Source organism: Talpa europaea (genome assembly GCF_964194135.1).
Source record: "Talpa europaea genome assembly, chromosome: 7".
In the NCBI taxonomy this organism is placed as follows: domain Eukaryota; kingdom Metazoa; phylum Chordata; class Mammalia; order Eulipotyphla; family Talpidae; genus Talpa; species Talpa europaea.
The window spans coordinates 125,014,605-125,032,109 of NC_140074.1; the positions used below are offsets into that span (position 1 = coordinate 125,014,605).

General features: G+C 39.8%; 1 protein-coding gene across 1 annotated transcript; it reads right to left on the reverse strand.

Moving 5' to 3' along the window:
• Nucleotides 1-6,620: 6,620 nt before the first annotated feature.
• CCDC47 (coiled-coil domain containing 47) lies at nucleotides 6,621-16,942 on the reverse strand (the record flags this gene model as incomplete). The annotated part of the gene is made up of 12 exons (XM_084237593.1): nucleotides 16,557-16,942; nucleotides 16,006-16,113; nucleotides 15,457-15,631; nucleotides 13,988-14,109; nucleotides 13,690-13,755; nucleotides 11,710-11,811; nucleotides 11,442-11,552; nucleotides 10,716-10,801; nucleotides 9,095-9,153; nucleotides 8,704-8,813; nucleotides 8,331-8,498; nucleotides 6,621-6,701 (listed from the first exon to the last, which is right to left on the reverse strand). The coding sequence occupies exons 1-12, from the start codon at nucleotides 16,818-16,820 to the stop codon at nucleotides 6,621-6,623; spliced, it is 1,452 nt and encodes a 483-aa protein (XP_084093719.1). The 5' UTR covers nucleotides 16,821-16,942.
• Nucleotides 16,943-17,505: the final 563 nt, after the last annotated feature.

A 17,505-nucleotide genomic window follows, 5' to 3' on the forward strand; every position in this document is an offset into this window, starting at 1 on the left:
CCCTCACGCGGGCTCCAGAGCCGCAGTGAACGCGGCCTGGGAGGGCAGGTGGGCCCGGGACGGCCGATCGAGCGAAGCCCCGCCCCTGGGGAGATGGAAGCGTCGTCAGGGCGAAGAGGGACGATGCCTGCAGCGCGCCAGGCGCCCCGCCAGCCGGTACCTGATCCGGAGTTAGAGAGCAGCACCGGCCCGGCTCAGCTCCGCCTCCTCAGTTTACGGCCGCGCCGCCGCCTGCCCGGTTGCTGGGGGGAAGCACGCAACGTGCCATGCGCAGTAGAGGGGCGGCGGCGGGCGGCTGGGAGAGCCCCGCCCCGCCCACCCCGCCTCGCGCCGGGGAAGCTCCGCCCCTGTGCCCCGCCCGCCCCGCCTCGCGCCGACGGGAAGCCCCGCCTCATCGCCCCGCCCACCCTGCCTCCCGCCGAGGGGAAGCTCCGCCCAATCGCCCCGCCCACCCCACATCCCGCCGATGGGGAAGCTCCGCCCATCTCCCCGCCCACCCCGCCTTGCGCCTCGGGGAGCTCCGCCCCATCGCCCCGCCCACCCCGCCTCGCGCCTCGGGGAGCTCCGCCCTCATCCCCGTTCAGCCCCCAGCGAGCGGGGAAGCCCTGCGGCCCCTGCGTCTTCGCCTGCCTGCGGCCCCGGCAGCGGTGGCGCGGAGGGTCTCGGCGCCGGGCTATTTCATTCCCCGCAGCGCCTGCCTGGGCGCTTCCAGGCTCCAACCTGAAGCAGTCGCTTCCCCGAGTGTGGAAGCCACAGACCTGGCTTGTCTTTGGCGCGACCTGCGGGGTCCGAAAAGGGCTCCCCAGAGCCCACGCCCTGCAACCCGAAGGAAGGAGGATTTCGGTGATGGAGGGAATCAGGGGAGCTGGGAAAAGGCGAACCATACACGCTACTGACTGGGCCCCTTTTGAGGGCTTTTTGTTTTTCCATTTCGCATGGTAGGACTTAAATGGAAAAATCCGTTTCGCACGTGTCTTTGAAGGCATCCCACTTTGGACTCCGGGCGCCAGGCTGATGAAACTGCAAAAGGAAATCCACCTTTTGTGAGCCCAGCGTCCTTATCTGTAAAAGAGGGAAGTAGCTTAACTAATAGGAACTATCATTCTTTCCTTTTTTTAGATTTTTTTTGTCCCTATATCCACAACCGTGGAAGACATGCTGTTTACAAAAACCTGCAAGGTTTGCCTCGAGGAGGAAGCAGCAGGGCCTGGGAAATAACGGAGCCTTAGAGGGAGACTGCGTTTGCACTTACTCTGCCCACGGGGCTGTCCAAAATTGAGTATCAATCAAGTAGTGAACCCTTGCTCGTCCCAAGTCTGATCCTTGACACAAATTATACTGGCCTAATATTCAAAATGGAGGAGTCTCAGCAGCACCCGGAGGACGGATGGAAACGCTGAATGTGATCTTGGCCCGTGCGCTGATATGTACCTCGGGGTCTTACTTTGACATCTTTTTTTTTTTTTTTTTATCTTTATCTTGACATACTCACGTTGATATTACCTGGTCCTTTAAATATTCCAAAGCACTAACTCAAAATCAGATGCCTCTCTTAGCAGTAAACAGGGTAAATTCACAAAGCAAGGTGGCAGTAGAAGTAAACTTGGCTGTGTTCTTTTGAGAGCACAGTATGGTGTTTGACCATCAGTATGGTGTTTGGAATTGAGAGTACTAGAGAAGAGTGTCTAAAAGGTTGAAGAACTTCAGGCAGCGATCACAAATTCATCACAGTGGAGGTGTGTGTGTGTGTACAAGAACTGGGGTGCATGCCAGAGGCACAGGGCATGAGAGGACTCACACTTGAAAGTGGGGAGCAAAACAGGTGGCTTTACTGAAGTACACTGCTAAGGGGAGCAGGAGGCAAGACAGGAGAGGTCTGCTGCGCCATTGTGGGTCAGCTTCCAGGCAGAGAATTGAACCCAAACTAGTGTTTTTGTTTCTTTTTTTTTTAAGATTACAGGCAGAGGTGTGTGTGTGTGGGGGGGGGGTGGTGACAGGATTCATCAAAGACAGAGTGGGGAGCAGAACAGGTGGATCGACTGAAATACACTACTGATGGAGCAGCAGGAGACAGAAAAGGTCTGCTGAGCCATGTAGGTAACTCCCTGGCTGGGTATCTAATTTGTGCTGCAGAGGCTGCAGATGGCTTCACAGTCCTGTACTTAACCCCTTGCGCCACTAGGGACGCCCCAGACTACAGTGTTGATAGCACAAAGACTTAACCCCTAGGCCACCATGGAGGCCCTTCCCATCTGTTTTTGTTTTTTTTTTTTTAAGATTTATTTATTTATTTATACAAGCACTGGGTACAGTCAGAAGCATGGGAGGGTGAGAGGATTCACCAGAGTCAGAGCAGGGAGCAGAGCAGGCAGAAGGACCGAAGTACACTGCTGAGGGGAGCAGCGGGCGGCAGGAGAGGTCTGCGTGCCATGCGGGACCCTCCTCCAGTGGCCGGGGAGCAGCCGGGGATCGAACCGGCGCCGCAGAGGCTGCGGGCAGCTTTGCAACCCAGCGCTCAACCGCTGCGCCACGGGGGAGGTCCTTCCCGTCTGTTTTAATACCTAGTCCAGTTGCTGTTACTTTCTGGGTGTCACTGGGCCACGAGGACTATACCTTCTCTTTATGACCACTCACGAAAGTAAGAAAAACTTTGACTCAAACTTTATTCTGTTTCAAGGAGCAAAATTTCATTTACTAGTTTTCCTTGATAGGGCCTCCTAAATTCAGATAACTTAGAGAACTGTTGTAATGAAAGATCAACTTTCAGAGTTTACTAAGTCTCTTTTCGCCTTATGAACCCTGGGATACACAATTTCCCTAGGCTTTTCATTTACTTATAATAAGGGCGGAACTTGCTGAGATTTCTAGAGCTTTTTGAAACTGGCTTGAAGCATAGAGGGATGGAAACAGACTAAGGATTTTGCTTGTTTTGTTTAGACTCTTAGTATGCAGTTTAAACTAAGCACCCTGCTCTCTTCAATATACCACATAAATTGACTGTGAGAAAGGTAAAACTAGTTGCCTTTAAGAATACTCAAGTGAGATACAGAGAAATGCTTATGTGAAATTTAATAATCTGAGTATTATTTAACTTCTGTAGCACTTGATTTAACTTTTCATGTTACTTAATGTGACCCTCTGAACAACCATTTTAGGAAGGGGAGAGAAGGTACTGCCCACTTACAGATGAGGAAACATACTTGTTAAGGCACTAGGAGAGTACCTGGGTCCTGCCCTCAAAATGGAGGTTTCTTTCCTGAAGCAGAAAACTGGCTTAAATTCCAGCTTTGCTCCAACTTTGCCAAGTGATAGCTACATGCAAAAAAAATATGCAAGAGGCTATTTAAGCATTTAAGTATAAAGTATAATAGAAAAGCAGTTAAGAGTTCATACAATAAATAACCTAGGCAGACGTAATATCTGAGTTCCAAGTATCTTCCATGGAACTAAATACTTAAAAAGGGTTGGGTGTCTTTTAAATAAAAATTATACTATTTGAATACAGCCAAATAGTATAAAAGCAAAATAGAAGCTAATTTTAAAAGATGAAAATAAAAACTAGTACTCCATTAAAAGTACTGTTACAGTTGACATTTCCTTTCAGGAAAAAAATTAGTTTTTTTTTCTGAAATTGGTATTAATTTTCAGTTTGTAGAATTGAGATGGCATTTAACTTGTGCAAGGACTAAAACACCCCTTTCTTCCATATGCAAATAAGTCTTTTGTGGATTACCAAATTCCAGAAACAAAATATTTTTTTGCATAGTTTTAGCAGTCTGTAATATATGTTATTCTTATGGAAATAACTACATCCTCCCTCTTACCTCCTTTCAAATCATCAAAATGAGTGGAGGCAGGAACATTAAGGAAAGAGAATCTGGAGTGATAAAAATACAGCATTTCACCAAAACCAGTAGATCTTTGTACAACACTGCCCTAAATAATTCTCACATTTCCAATTTCTACTGGATGGGTTCAATGAGAATACCAATTATTTTCTTTAGTATAACTTCCATCTAAAGAAGAGTTTTAGATCTGGCACTTGACAGGGAAAGATTTTAGTTACTAAGGAAACAGAACCTGAAATTATCTACTCCCCCAGCCTCCCCCCTCATATATTCTGTCAGTTTTTGCAGATAGTTAAGAGAACTCTGAAAGGATCTGTTTGGTTCCCAATGGGAAAAAAGGAAGAGTAAAAAGAGGGCCCGACAGACTCTGCTGATACCACCCTGACTCTGCCTGACCTTGCAAGCTAAGCTGGCTTGAGCCTGGTTAATACTTGGATGGGATTTCACCTGGGAATACTGGGTGCTGTAGGATTCAAAAAATAAAATAAAAGCCAGAGTAAAGCAAAATGAACTTGAACAGTGCAAGGTGACAGTTTAAACTTTTAAAGTGCTGTAGTTCACAACTTTACATATATTGATATTATCTGTTAATGTTCACCTATTTGTGACACATGTAGGGAAATTAATTAGGATCCTCACTTTGTAGAAAGAACAGAGACACAATGGCTTGCCCAAAATCAAAGGACACTAAAAGTCAGGTCTTTATCTTCTACTCCAGTGATAGGCTGAGGGGAGCAACGGACGAGATAGCTTCACAGTGCACCCCTTGTGCCACCAGGGAAGCCTGATAGTTTTGGCATTGGTAGTTACTCATGCAATGGAGACAAAATTGGAGGGCCTTGTGCTTTTCCATTACGTGACAATAACATTTTTTGTCTTCTCATTCATTGGAGTGATAATTATGCCTCAACTCAAAAGAGGGACTTTGGGAGGAACTCACAAATAACATATGGGGTTCTAAAAATAGAAAACATTCTAAAAATGGTAATAGGTAACAATTAAGGACATACATTCAAGGCCAACTCTTTGGAAAGAAAAGCATTTCAGTGCTCACTTGTATTGAACAGATAGAATATTTCTTTGGGCTTATACCCTAATAGGACAACCCCAGAAAAGTAAAGGCGGCACTCTGAGATTTTTGTCAATTAGTTTAATATAGATATCCATAGGTAGTTCATATGAATGCTTAAATTACAAAATTAGCTGCCATGGTCCAAATGTGTGGGACTTTAAGAAAGCGTTCAATAATCAAAAGGTAACTAAGCATATCAACTTTGATTTCTAAAATGTATTTTAAAGATTTGTAAAACAAGGCTATTTCTAGAATTATATAGCATTAAAGTAATTAAATTTGTTATTTTTGTTATTTTAATAACTTAATTTCATGAACTGTTAAAAAAAATATTATATCTGCATCTCTCAGTTTACACATTTCTGCATCAGCCTAGAGAAGACCCCATGTGGAAGTTTCCATGCAGTCACAAAGGCAGCAGCACATGCTGTTTTCACAGCAACTTGTTATTGCCTCAGAACACACCTGCACATAAAGCATCAACAAAAAAAATACTGCCCCCCCCTCTCCCACCAAAAAACCCAACCCTTTCCCATTCCCAGCAAAAATTACCTGGTACAAGCAGTGACTTAAAAAATGCTTTCTTAGTAGGAAGCATTTATAAAATGCAGAGATCTGAACAAGCTAAATGCTCGTGCAGACAGATGGGCCTCTCCCAAGAGTTCCTTCCTCAAGAGGCAGAAAGAACTCTCAATAGCTTGGGAAAGCTCATTTTAAAAGGTATATTTATGCATGTTCATGGCTATTTCTGTGAAAGAATATACCCAACCTCAACTGTGGAAGAGATAAAAGCAGGAGAAGCAAAGGGACACAGCTACAGAATAGAGCTTCTCCATGAACATCCAATAGGTTGCAGCAACCAAGAAGGAAAACATTTGTGATTTCACATAGACCACTGGTCTGACCTAGGTGAAGCAATTAATTCTTCATGCATTTGTTACTCAAGAAAAACAAACAACCACTTAAAATACAGCATTCACATTGTCATCAGCTCATGGTATCAGGTAAGGAGAAAACTGGTCCTGTACTACCTATCCCTAGAATTTTCCATGTACAGGTTAAGTGTCCTAAAGCCTACAGATATCCTATAATACTGTCATCAGTATCTCCCACCTACAAAACATATATGAACTACATTATGTTTTAATTCCCTGACATTTCAACATCACATTTAGTGTTCTAAATTTACTTTTTCACAAGTTTGATGTAGACAGACACCAAAAAAAACCACCAAGCAATGTTTATTGTGCAATTCCAAGAGTTACTTGTATAAGCTCGGTTTAGAGTTAGTCTTCATAGCCATTTCAACTACTACCTAGTTTAAACAAAAAGCAACAATTTAATTATATATCTATGAATGTCATCATGATATTTCTTCAAACATCAAAGCACTAAAAGCACTGATGATTCATATTATAATTTTAAAAATATTTTAAAACTATAGATTTCACGTATCATTCCTTTTATAAAAGAATCAAAAATAATCCGATTATCTGGAAGAAAATTAACCAGACAGAATCTTCCCAAAGTACCTAAATCATCTATAAAACTCCAAACCAAAAACAGAACAGATGATGGAATAAGGATTTCTTAGCCACTGGGAGTGTTTGATCTTTAAGATGAGAAACAGGTATTTTTTTATGTTTCCTGTGATTTCAAAGCTCACAGGTGGCATCAGGCCTCAGATCTCTGGGGTGAATTTACATGGCTTTCACTTTGATTTGTTTCATTTTCATTTGCTTCTTCTCCAATTTCTTTTGCTCACGCCTCAAGGCAGCTTCCTAGATAGGTAAGGTCGACAGACAGAGGGAGAGGAAATACAAATTAAGTTCTAAGCACACATTAAAAAAAATCAAAACTAGGATATTATCCAAACTACTGGAAAACCCAGGCTTTTAACATAAATATCATTCCAGAAGAGTTATAAAAATAATTGTTAATATCTATTGTGGTGAATGAAAAGTAACTTGAAATGAATGAAGCAAAGGTAACTAAAAGCTCAACTTAGAAAGAAATTAAATGTACATTTAAACAGATTTTGTTATTTTTTTTCTCTACTCAGTCCAACTTTCACCTTACCATTTATTTATATGTATCTACCAGAGATTTTTTTTGTATTTCACTTCAAAAAAACCTGATGATCTTATTTAATAAGGTTATTAACTGTATATTCTTTTTTTTTAAATTTTTTAAAGATATTAACTGTAGATTATTAGCATAGAAGTTACACCTAAGCACATTTATATATATGAGAAAACAAAAACGAAACTATATTAGTACTGGCAGAAAGGTCCGAGATTATTTGTATGAATAAGTTATTTGAATCAAAAATGACTACAAGTTTTTATTCCTTTCCCATTTCCTTCACTGGAATTTTTCAAAAGGTACCCAGATACTACAGATACTAATAAAGGCCCAGAAACTATAAAGGAAGAAAAAAATTGTTACATCCACAAGCAGCTTACACTCTGACTCAAGTTAAATTCTGGGTCCCCTTTTTCTTAAACTTTCTATTGTAATTTCAACCCTAGAAAGAACTGCAGAGATTTTTTAATAGAAAAATGAAAAGGCATTACCTAGTAATGATTCCTTGTCGAATCTCCCCATGTATTCATTAATAAGCCATTTTTATTTATACAGAAGATAGCATAAACACAGAGTTGTATTTTCAGAGGAAAAAATAAGCATCAACTAAACTGAACCAAATCAAACAGATTATGAGAAATGATAAGATGCACAGGTATGCTGGGCATGTCACTCAACAGCATTCATGACTTGACTAGCAATTGAAGTGCCACAAAGCTGTTCACTTTTTCTTAAAACATGCCTCTTCCATTAATAATTTTCTTCAATCCTCAAAATTATTCTCATCAAAATTAATTATTTCCCAGAATTTTGTTCTCTCCTTTTTGACTAGCATTTATAAGGCTTAAAATTTTAAAGGTAGATTATGGCATTTTATCTCGCAACAATGTTAGAACACGTTCATGTTTAAAACATAAAATACCTTTCTAGTTTAATGTAAAAAAAAAAAAAAACCAAAAATCAAAATAAAAAATAATAGAATTCTCTAATTCTAAATTAGAGAAAATTTACAGAACAAGTGTATTAGGACCACAGGACACATGTAGTTCTCTATTTCAACAGTTGGTTAAAAGTCCTAATTTCTTTTTACCTCATTGTTTGGCTTCAAAGATGGTAGTAGAACTTTGAAATTCTCCTGGTTCATAGGGTCAATCTAACATGGTTTGAAGAATTCTTCTTTACCATGTTATCTACTAATAAAATGTCCACGTGCTGAGAAAATGCTGAACTTTATTTTGTGTACATTCCTGCACAGAATTCTTTAATAGCCAAGATGGGACAAATAGGCATTCTTATCAATCTTAGTTTTATGCCAGTGATCTTACCTCTAGCCTGCGCTGTTTCTCAGGATCTTCCTCATTCATGATTCGCTCCTTCTCTGCTCTTTTCTTTTCCTCACGCCGAGACTGAGCAGCTTCCTGTCTTTGCACATGTGTCAGCTTCAAGAAATTCTCTTCCACTCGAGCACGGTTCTTATCTGCTTTTTGTTTGCCCTTTCCCCAGAAACAAGGTGTTTCATAAGAAATCTACTTCTAGCCAGCAGAAGCAATATCCCATCTAATGTCTTTTCAAAAAATGACCCTCATTTGGCATTTCAACTCGACTAGTAAAGATACAATCACTGAAAGCACTGACCACCGCCCAGTGAGAAAAAAACAATAAAAGGTGCCAGCTTATGACAAAATTTGCAAGACTTACTTCTCTGTTGAGTCGGAACTTTTTGGCTTTATCAATAGAGTAAATCACCATGTTCATCAGGGGTAGCAAAGCCTCCATATCCTTTGGGTAAGTGTTACCTGAGCCAGGCACTGGAAAACAAAGCCATTTCCTATTGAGTTATGGCAGCATTAATACTTCTGGATCACCCAACTCCTTTTTCTTTAGTGTTACTAGACACCTTTGTTTAAGTTTCTTAGGTAGTTAAAATGCAGTAGAACACAGAAATTAAAATATAGTTGAAGAAACCCCAAACTAATAAGCAGGTAAGGAGTTAGTTTTAATTTACTTTTTCATAGCTACGAGAGACAGTATTTTCCTTATGGTCACCTAACAGAGTAAGAATAAGCCACACAGGACCCAGAACACTTACCATTAAATGTAAACAATAGTGTTCTCTTAGTGTCAGGTAGTTTTAAAGGCTGACCTTCCCTGTCATGAAAGAAAAGCATATTTAAAAAAAAACAAAAAAAAAAAACGAAACACAAGAAAGATGTTTCCCAAGGATACAAGTAGTCCAATTCACTGAGATGAACACATAGTCTGCACAGTGTTTGGCTTGGTGATCTCAAATCAAGCCATTCTCAGATCCTGCAGGCACAACAGGGCATCTGGTCTACTTGTCTATCTGATGGAGGACTTCCCAAGTGATTTTTATCCTCTACTTAAACATCTCCAATGATATTTCATCTTACCTGGGAAGCCAGAAATGAACCTATATTTAAATATGAGGCCCTAGTTGAATGTAATCTTTTTGCTTATTTTGATGGATTTTATGTTTTACTTCTCATTCTTATCTTTCTATAATGAATTGTCTTATTTTTTAGCCAGGCTCAGAATAAATCTAGAAATAATCTACTATAACATATATGATTTAGTTTCGACACACACACCAGAGATTCCTTTGTAATCTCTGACTATTAACCCCTCTCTATTCTCCCTCACACAACAGGTCAATGAATGCTACAATGTGGTACTTTATCCCCAATAGTATCACTGAGTTGAGCAATTGCATGCAAACTATCTAGAGACCTAAGGACCTGAGTAATTGTAACACATAACTAGAATCCCAATCAGCTATTAACTGTATTCAATTCCATAGCTTATAACCAAAATTCAGGTCACAAACAGTTCTATACCAAGGGTAAACTTAAATAAGTATGCTCTCCTGAGACAAGATATGAATTCAAACAAAAAATTCAAGCCCTTAATATGTATACACTTGAACAGTACTAATACAAAGCAAGAATCTCTTATGGGAATCAAGGTCTTCTGATAATATACTGGGAAAAAAAAATCTAACCACCCAACTACTCAAAGAAAGAAGTCAGAAAAAGTCCTGGACTACAAAATACAAATGTATACAATCAAACACAAATCAAATACAACCAAATATAAAAGAAAAAATGGGCCTCCCTGGTGGCGCAAGGGGTTAGTTTCAGCACTGTGAAGCTGTCAGCAGCCAATGCAACATGAGTTTGATTCCCAGCCAGGCAACTGACCCACATGGCGCAGCAGACCTCTCCTGTCTCGCCCGCTGCTCCCCTCAGCAGTGTATTTCAGTTGGATCTGCCTGTTCTGCACCCCACTCTGTCTATGGTGAATCCTCTTACCCCCCACACCTCTGGCCTGCACCCCAGCTCCTGTATGCATAAATAAATTTTTAAAAATCTTTAAAAAATAAAGAAAAAACAAGACCTAGACTACAAAGAAAAAAACTGCATTTTCTTAGATTAGCTATTCTGTAAGGTTCTCATCATCTCACTGAGTGGGTGGTGCATACATGCAGTGACACAAACTGGGAGACTTGTTTGTCTCCCACAGGTTTTGAATTACCTTCATGATGCATGCAGTCAAAACAAGGGAAAACTTGCTTGCTTGTCACCAACTTCCCTCACTCACTGGGTAAGGGAAATTGCAGAAGTACCTTGTGGGTGTTTCAACACAGAAAGCTAGTGAGGAAAATTAAGTCCAATATTTTATCTCATACGTACTCTTGCATAATTTTTGGACCAGAGAACTGGTCTGAAAAATGAACGGATTCAATCTTGTCAGCATAGTGTGTTAGAAAGTGAACCATCTGAAATAAAGATAAGAAAATGATTTTTTAACAAAATATTTGATAGTTTGACACATTTCCTTTTTTTGATAAAGACAATCACCTACTTTTCACAATATCATTATGATTAAATCTTTTTAAAAATTAAGTTTAAATAAGGAATCACTCTGCAATGAAAACTAATACCTTTCTTTAGTCACATCAATAATTACATTTCTTTATAAACATATCACTCTGAACTTGTACTTAGAACTGTCTTTTAGTTATGTATATTTCTGATACTAAGATGTAGTTTCCATTACACAACCAACAGTAAAAAATAGCTCTCTATAACATATCCTTTTTTCTTCTACATTAACTGAAGCTCAAAAAATGGACTATATAACATGTTAAGGACTAAAAGCTGTATCCCTTTTTCAAAAAGACCCAAAAGCCAACAGCAATCCTAGGGACAATTTGCTTTTGATTTTGAGAGATCTTGACTAATTCAGGTGTCTTTTTAAGAAGTCCATCTATTATAGCTCAAAGCTGATGTTTTAATGCTTGTGTGGGTAAGGAACATATAAGTAGTGCATTGTCATAAAATGAAGAACTTGTGTGGTTTTCAGCAAGTGCCCTATAACATCAAGATCTGCAAATGCATGTCTACTAGTGTATTTACCTTTGTATCCATCATTCCCTCTGTGACTTCTCCCATCTCCGACAGAATGGCCAAGGAGTCTGGCAGTCCATACTTTGCACCAGACTTAGGTTTATCACTACAAAACTCACTCTAGAAAAAGAAATAATTGAAAGTAAGATATGACATTTTATTATGCACACTTTTTTCCAGGAGATTACACACTGACCTATTTCAAAGTGGTGCTTAAGAACGTTCAAGTGCTATAAAGAGGCATAGTTTCTACACATATTTGAGTTAGAGGACATACCAGATCCTGCATCTCTTTCTGTAGTCGCACCAAGGCTTTCCGAGTGCCAACAGCAAACACATAGGTATCCATGTCTTCATCATTCATGGTTACTTTTATTTGCTTTAAAAACAACAACAAAACTCACCTATTATGTTCTGTAATAAGCAGATTTCCCACATGACCCCCAAGATTCCTAGCCCCTGGATTCTGTCAACAATTTGAATGATCTTGAGAAGAATATCCTAAGCTCTTTGGCTGGGAGGGCAGTGCACCCAAAGAGGGCATGGAAGCAAAACCCACCCCCATTCCTTTCCCCAAGTTTCTCTTCCATTTAGCTATTCCTGAATTGAATCCTTTATAATAAACCACCAATTAATATAAGTGAAGTGTTTTCCTAAGTTCTCTGAGTCATTCTAACATATTATTGAACCTGAGGGAAGGGCTGTGGCAACTCTTGATTTAGTCAGTCATTCAGAAGTACTGTGTCCTGAAACTTGTTAACTTAAATCATCTGAAGGCAGTCTTGTGAGACTGAGTCCTTTAACATGGAGGATCTGGCTCTAACTCTTGGTATAGGTGTCAGAAGTGAATTGAACTGTTGGTATCTGGAGAATCAGAGAATTGATTGTTGGTGTTGGGAAACAAGCTAAACACACAGGTAAGTCTGTAATTCTCTGACTGGACCAGAGATAAAGTTGTAAGCCTAATGGGTCTGCTGTGATATACCTGGCCCTCTCTGTTGTAATAATTCTATCTTAAAATGTCTGAGTCGAAAAATTATCTGGTATCTGCAAAAAGGGAAATATTAATGTAAGGAAATATAGCAAAGACCTGGCAAGACAGCCCAGTAGAAAAGATTAACTCTACTTCAGGAAAATCTAGAAAATGATTAAGTAAAACTTGTTCCTTTTCATTTAGTAAGGTAGTATCTGGTAGGAGAAAGGATGACAGGAATCTTAAGTAATGAGGCTCTTAAAAATTAAGACATCAGGCCATATCAGAAAAATTAAAAGATACAGGTTTACAACTACAAATGAGGTCTTTAACAGAGTAACAATGATGTCAACCCAATTCAAAGTGCCTAATTATACACTAACATCACTTATCAGCCAAATACTAATTTATACTTTGACATATATACAGACATCTCATGTATTTTTAATCTCTTGTAGCAATGGGAGCTGGCATAATTTTTTTTTTTTTAAGATTTACTTATCTATGCATACAAGAACTGGGGTATAGGCCAGAGTCGCAGGGGGAGGGGGCACTGAGAGGATTCACCAGAGACAGAGTGGGAGCAGAACAGGTAGACTGATTGAAATACACTGCTGAGGGGAGCAGCGGGTGAGAGAGGTCTGCTGTGCCATGTGTGTAGCTCCCTGGCTGGGGATCAAACTCTTACTGTAGTAGCTGTGCATAGCTTCATAGTGCTGCGACTTAACCCCTAGCACCACCAGGGAGGCCCAAGCTGGCACAATTATTTATTTTTTCTGGCACAATTATTGTTTGAAAAGATAAAGGGAGGAGAAATGTGGCATTCCTGATGAAAGGATATAATTTATAGACTAACAAGTTAATTTAGTAAAAGAAGAAGGCATATCAAACAATTAGGTTTCCTGATTGTGATATGAGCTCATTCAGTCTACGATATATTACTTGAGGAGAAACCCAGCCTACTGCCAAAGATAAAAGCATACACAGAATAGAACTAGGGGTTAGGACAAACTACCTGTGACAATTGCTTCCTCCTCCCTCCACCTCAATTGTTCAGGCTGATTTAGCTAATAAACCCAGTGATCTCCTTCCCTCCATAAAGCACATGTCCAATCCCTTTGTATACTGAGTGGATGATGATAATGTATCCAATTAGAAAAGGGTCCATTTTTTGGCAAGGGACAGAGATTGCAAGAAATTCCAAACAGAATCTAGGCAAGAAATATAGAAAGTTCTAAGACGAACTCGGTCTGTACAGAGAAAAGTATCAGAAAGAATACATACCACTTGATCACTCACTGGCCTCATCATCCGGGCCAGGACATTCAGTAAGTCCTGTCTCTTGAGGAACTGAAAAAAACAAAAAAACAATTGTAATTTCTTACTATAAAGAAAATAGCTTGGAGGAAGAATTGAATACTTCATCAAATATACCCTACATTTGCTAATTAATAGAAAGATAATTTTTAGACCCCATTTTATATTGAACATTAAAGGATGAGAAATTCACCTTAGTAGATTTGAATCACAACTGGAAAAAATGGAAGGAGATACACATTTGTACCAGAAGTTCCCTACTTACCCTCAGCTGGATAAGCATCCCCTCACAGCACACACGGCCAGAACACCACAGGTTGTAGATATGCTCATTCTCTTGGTTCAGTTTTCCTGTGCTTGTGGCTTCTTTATTAGTTCCATCATCCCCTAGGGGTAAAAACACTTAATGTGACTACTGAAAATACTGGTGCCTATTGCAGTTCAATAGCTAAGACAAATTTTAACATTTCTGGACTACAACCCCCTCCTTAGGAAAATAGAAACTATATCCAAGTGTTGTTATAAGGATTAAATAAGAAACAAAGTAAACCAAGTACCTGGCATAATACATAAACATTACTATGCTAAAGAGTCAAGCAGATGAAAAAATATTTACTTACCATCACAGAGAAGGAAAATGATAGAAGTCAAAAATAGAGGTGATGTTGGGGAGTCCACCTTACTCTCCATACTACACAGGAGTGTGGCCTTGTGGAGGAGGCCCTCTAAATACTTCATTGTAAACCTCTTTAGTGTATCCTAAACAAAAATGCTCACAACCTACGGGAATTTTGAACAATTTCCAATTTCTAAAAGATGAATTGAAAGCATTTATCAAGGTACCTAAAATGTTGATGTTCCTTGCTTTTTTGGCCAGACTTTTATCAACCTGTTTTGATAACATTATTTCGTTCCAATCAGAAGCAGTTTAGCAACTGCTGATTAATAAAAGGTGAAGAGAGCCTCTCTGGTAGCGCAAGGGTTAAGTCGCAACCTATGAAGTGATCCGCAGCCATTGCAGCATGAGTTCGATTCCTGGCCAGCCAGGGAGCAACCCACATGGTGCAGCAGAGCTCTCCTGACTCGCCCGCTGCTCCCCTCATCAGTGTACTTCGGTCAATCTGCCTGTTCTGTTCCCCATTCTGTCTCTGGTGAATCCTCATATCCCCCCCACACACCTCTGGCCTGTACCCCAGTTCTTGTATGCATAAAAAATAAATAAGTCTTTTAAAAATAATAATAAAAGGTGAAGAAATTACTTCTTTTTTTTTTTTTAAAGATTTATTTATTTGTTTGTTTGTTTGTTTATTTATGCAAGCACCGGGTACAGTCAGAAGCGTGGGAGGATGAGAGAATTCACCAGAGCCAGAGCAGGGAGCAGAACAGGCAGAAGGACCGAAGTACACTGCTGAGGGGAGCAGCGGGCCAGACAGGAGAGGTCTATCGAGCCATGTGGGACCCTGGCCCAGCGGCCGGGGATCGAACCGGCGCTGCAGAGGCTGCGGACAGCTTCACAGACCAGCGCTGAACCGCTGCACCACCGGGGAGGCCCAGAAATTACTTCTTAAGTGCAATTTATTCAGTATGTAAAGCCTAACAAAAATGAGATCTGTGAGAGAAAATAAAGCAGCCTCTTCAGCAGTCCATGAAAGCAGTTAGATGAGAAGAATTAACAATTCTTACAAGAATGTTTCCACGCAGACATCTTAACTGGACTTGTATGGCCTGACTTACCTACTAAGGTAAAGTTGCTCTCCAAAAGCTCTCTGTGGGTGTTAAACCAGGCCTGAGCAAGGCGACTGTTTTTATTCTTCCCAATGATATAATTCATGATGTAGGCAAGCAGACCAGTTACCATCAAAATTTCTAGATAATAACTCTCCCAGCTGTTCTGGAGGTGTGCAGGCACCTAAAGAAGAACAATAATTCCATTTAATGTTGGCTGAGACTGAAGGATGGAGTCTAACTGAGGGGGTAGAGGAAAATGAGAAGACTCAAAAACAGAAGTCAATATTTTAGATAATTATCAGAGTATGGTTATACTCTGGAAAAAAAAAAAACAACGCCCATTTTGATTTCCTAGGTCACGTTTGTAAAAGATTCTTTAAGAAAATACAAGCTATATGTGGCACTTTATCAGAAGAAATGGTGTCAAGCTCTTTCCTATTTCTCACTATTGCATCAATACCAGCTATATGTCACTTAGACTGATTATGCTTCTGGGATTTATGACAGCAGAATAATTTGTTAGTTATTTTGGAATTCAGAATCCTGTATACCTACATCAACAATTGTTATTGGATCTTTATTTTTGCTAGAAGAAGTATCTGGTTTGTCTTCATAACCTTCAAATTCTTCATCATCATATGGTTCATTCTCGGTATCTCCCTCCTACAAAAATGAGGCACAATCAGTTTTCCCCTGCAAATGTTGCCAGCAATTGTGTCTCATTTTTGTAGGCAACATTTGGAGGGGAAAACAGAACATGTAACAGTTAGCACAGAACACAGATGAATGTTCATGCTTTCCAACCCTGAGTTGTGAAGGATGAAATTCCAACCCATGCTCAGTATCTCTTCTCCACGCCTTCCCCCAAGCCATGCTTTCCACAGAGGAGATAACTACAATCTGTTGTCCTTCCACCTATGTTAAATGTGACAACAAGCCTCAAAACATTTAGAGGAGCTTCACCTATCTAACATAAATGAAGATTCCAAAGAGGGAAGGTCTCCCTGGATCTAACTGCAGTGTCTGGGAGAACTAATTATACATTTTCCCATTCTTCCAATTTCCCAAGAAATCAAAAGGGGGGCGGGGGTGAACAATCACCTCACCTGGGTATCCGCATCTTCAAAATCCCCTTCTTGGTTTTCATCCTGCCCTTCCAACTCCACAGTGGTCTCATCTTCATCATCTTCGGTGGTTATCACCCGTTGAGGAGATTCAGTAACAGAATCTTCTGTGACATCCTCAAATTCAGCAAAATCATTATCATCATACTCTACTATATCTTCCTCATCTTCAAAATCATCAAACTTGGCTTCTGAGACACTCCCGAACACCAAAAGGACAACACAGAAAGCGTGGAAGGCTTTCATTGCACCTTAAAAATAAGTTTACAAATTGGACTACAATTCCACATGTACCAATTAGATTTTGTAAAAATTCAAACATGCCAAATGACATAAACAGTTAAAAATGTACAAATTTCTTGTGCTTTTTTTCTTATTCAATTCAGATAGCATATTATAAAGAACAATGAGACGCATGTTAAAAAGCTTGGGTTCTAGTCTGGGTACTGTCACTAAATCTTAGAAAAGTCATTTAATTTCTGTAGGTTGGCTTCTCTAAAATTTGCTTTCCAGTTACACCGAGTTTCAGCAAGCATTTTTGAGAGTCTTTAAAAAGCTTTATATAGGAACTGGGAAATGAGATGCAACTATATTTATCTACCAGTAACAAAACAACACATGAATAGAAAAGCCATTCATGTGCATGTGTGAATATCATCATCATAACAGCTATGTTCAAGAAAGGAAATGCTAGGCTCTGTCCTAAAGGTTTTACAAAAAAGCAGCTAATTTGATCCTCACAGCAACTCTTTAAGGAAAATGGCATTATTAATATCCCCATTTCACAGCTTGGAAAACGAGGCATATAAATACTTAACATAACTGCCAAATGACACACAGATGTGATCTGATCTCAGTTTTGCCTTCAGAATCTTTGCTACGAAGCACTTTTCTGGTGTTTCTCAAATGTAAGCCAGTGGTCATGATCTTA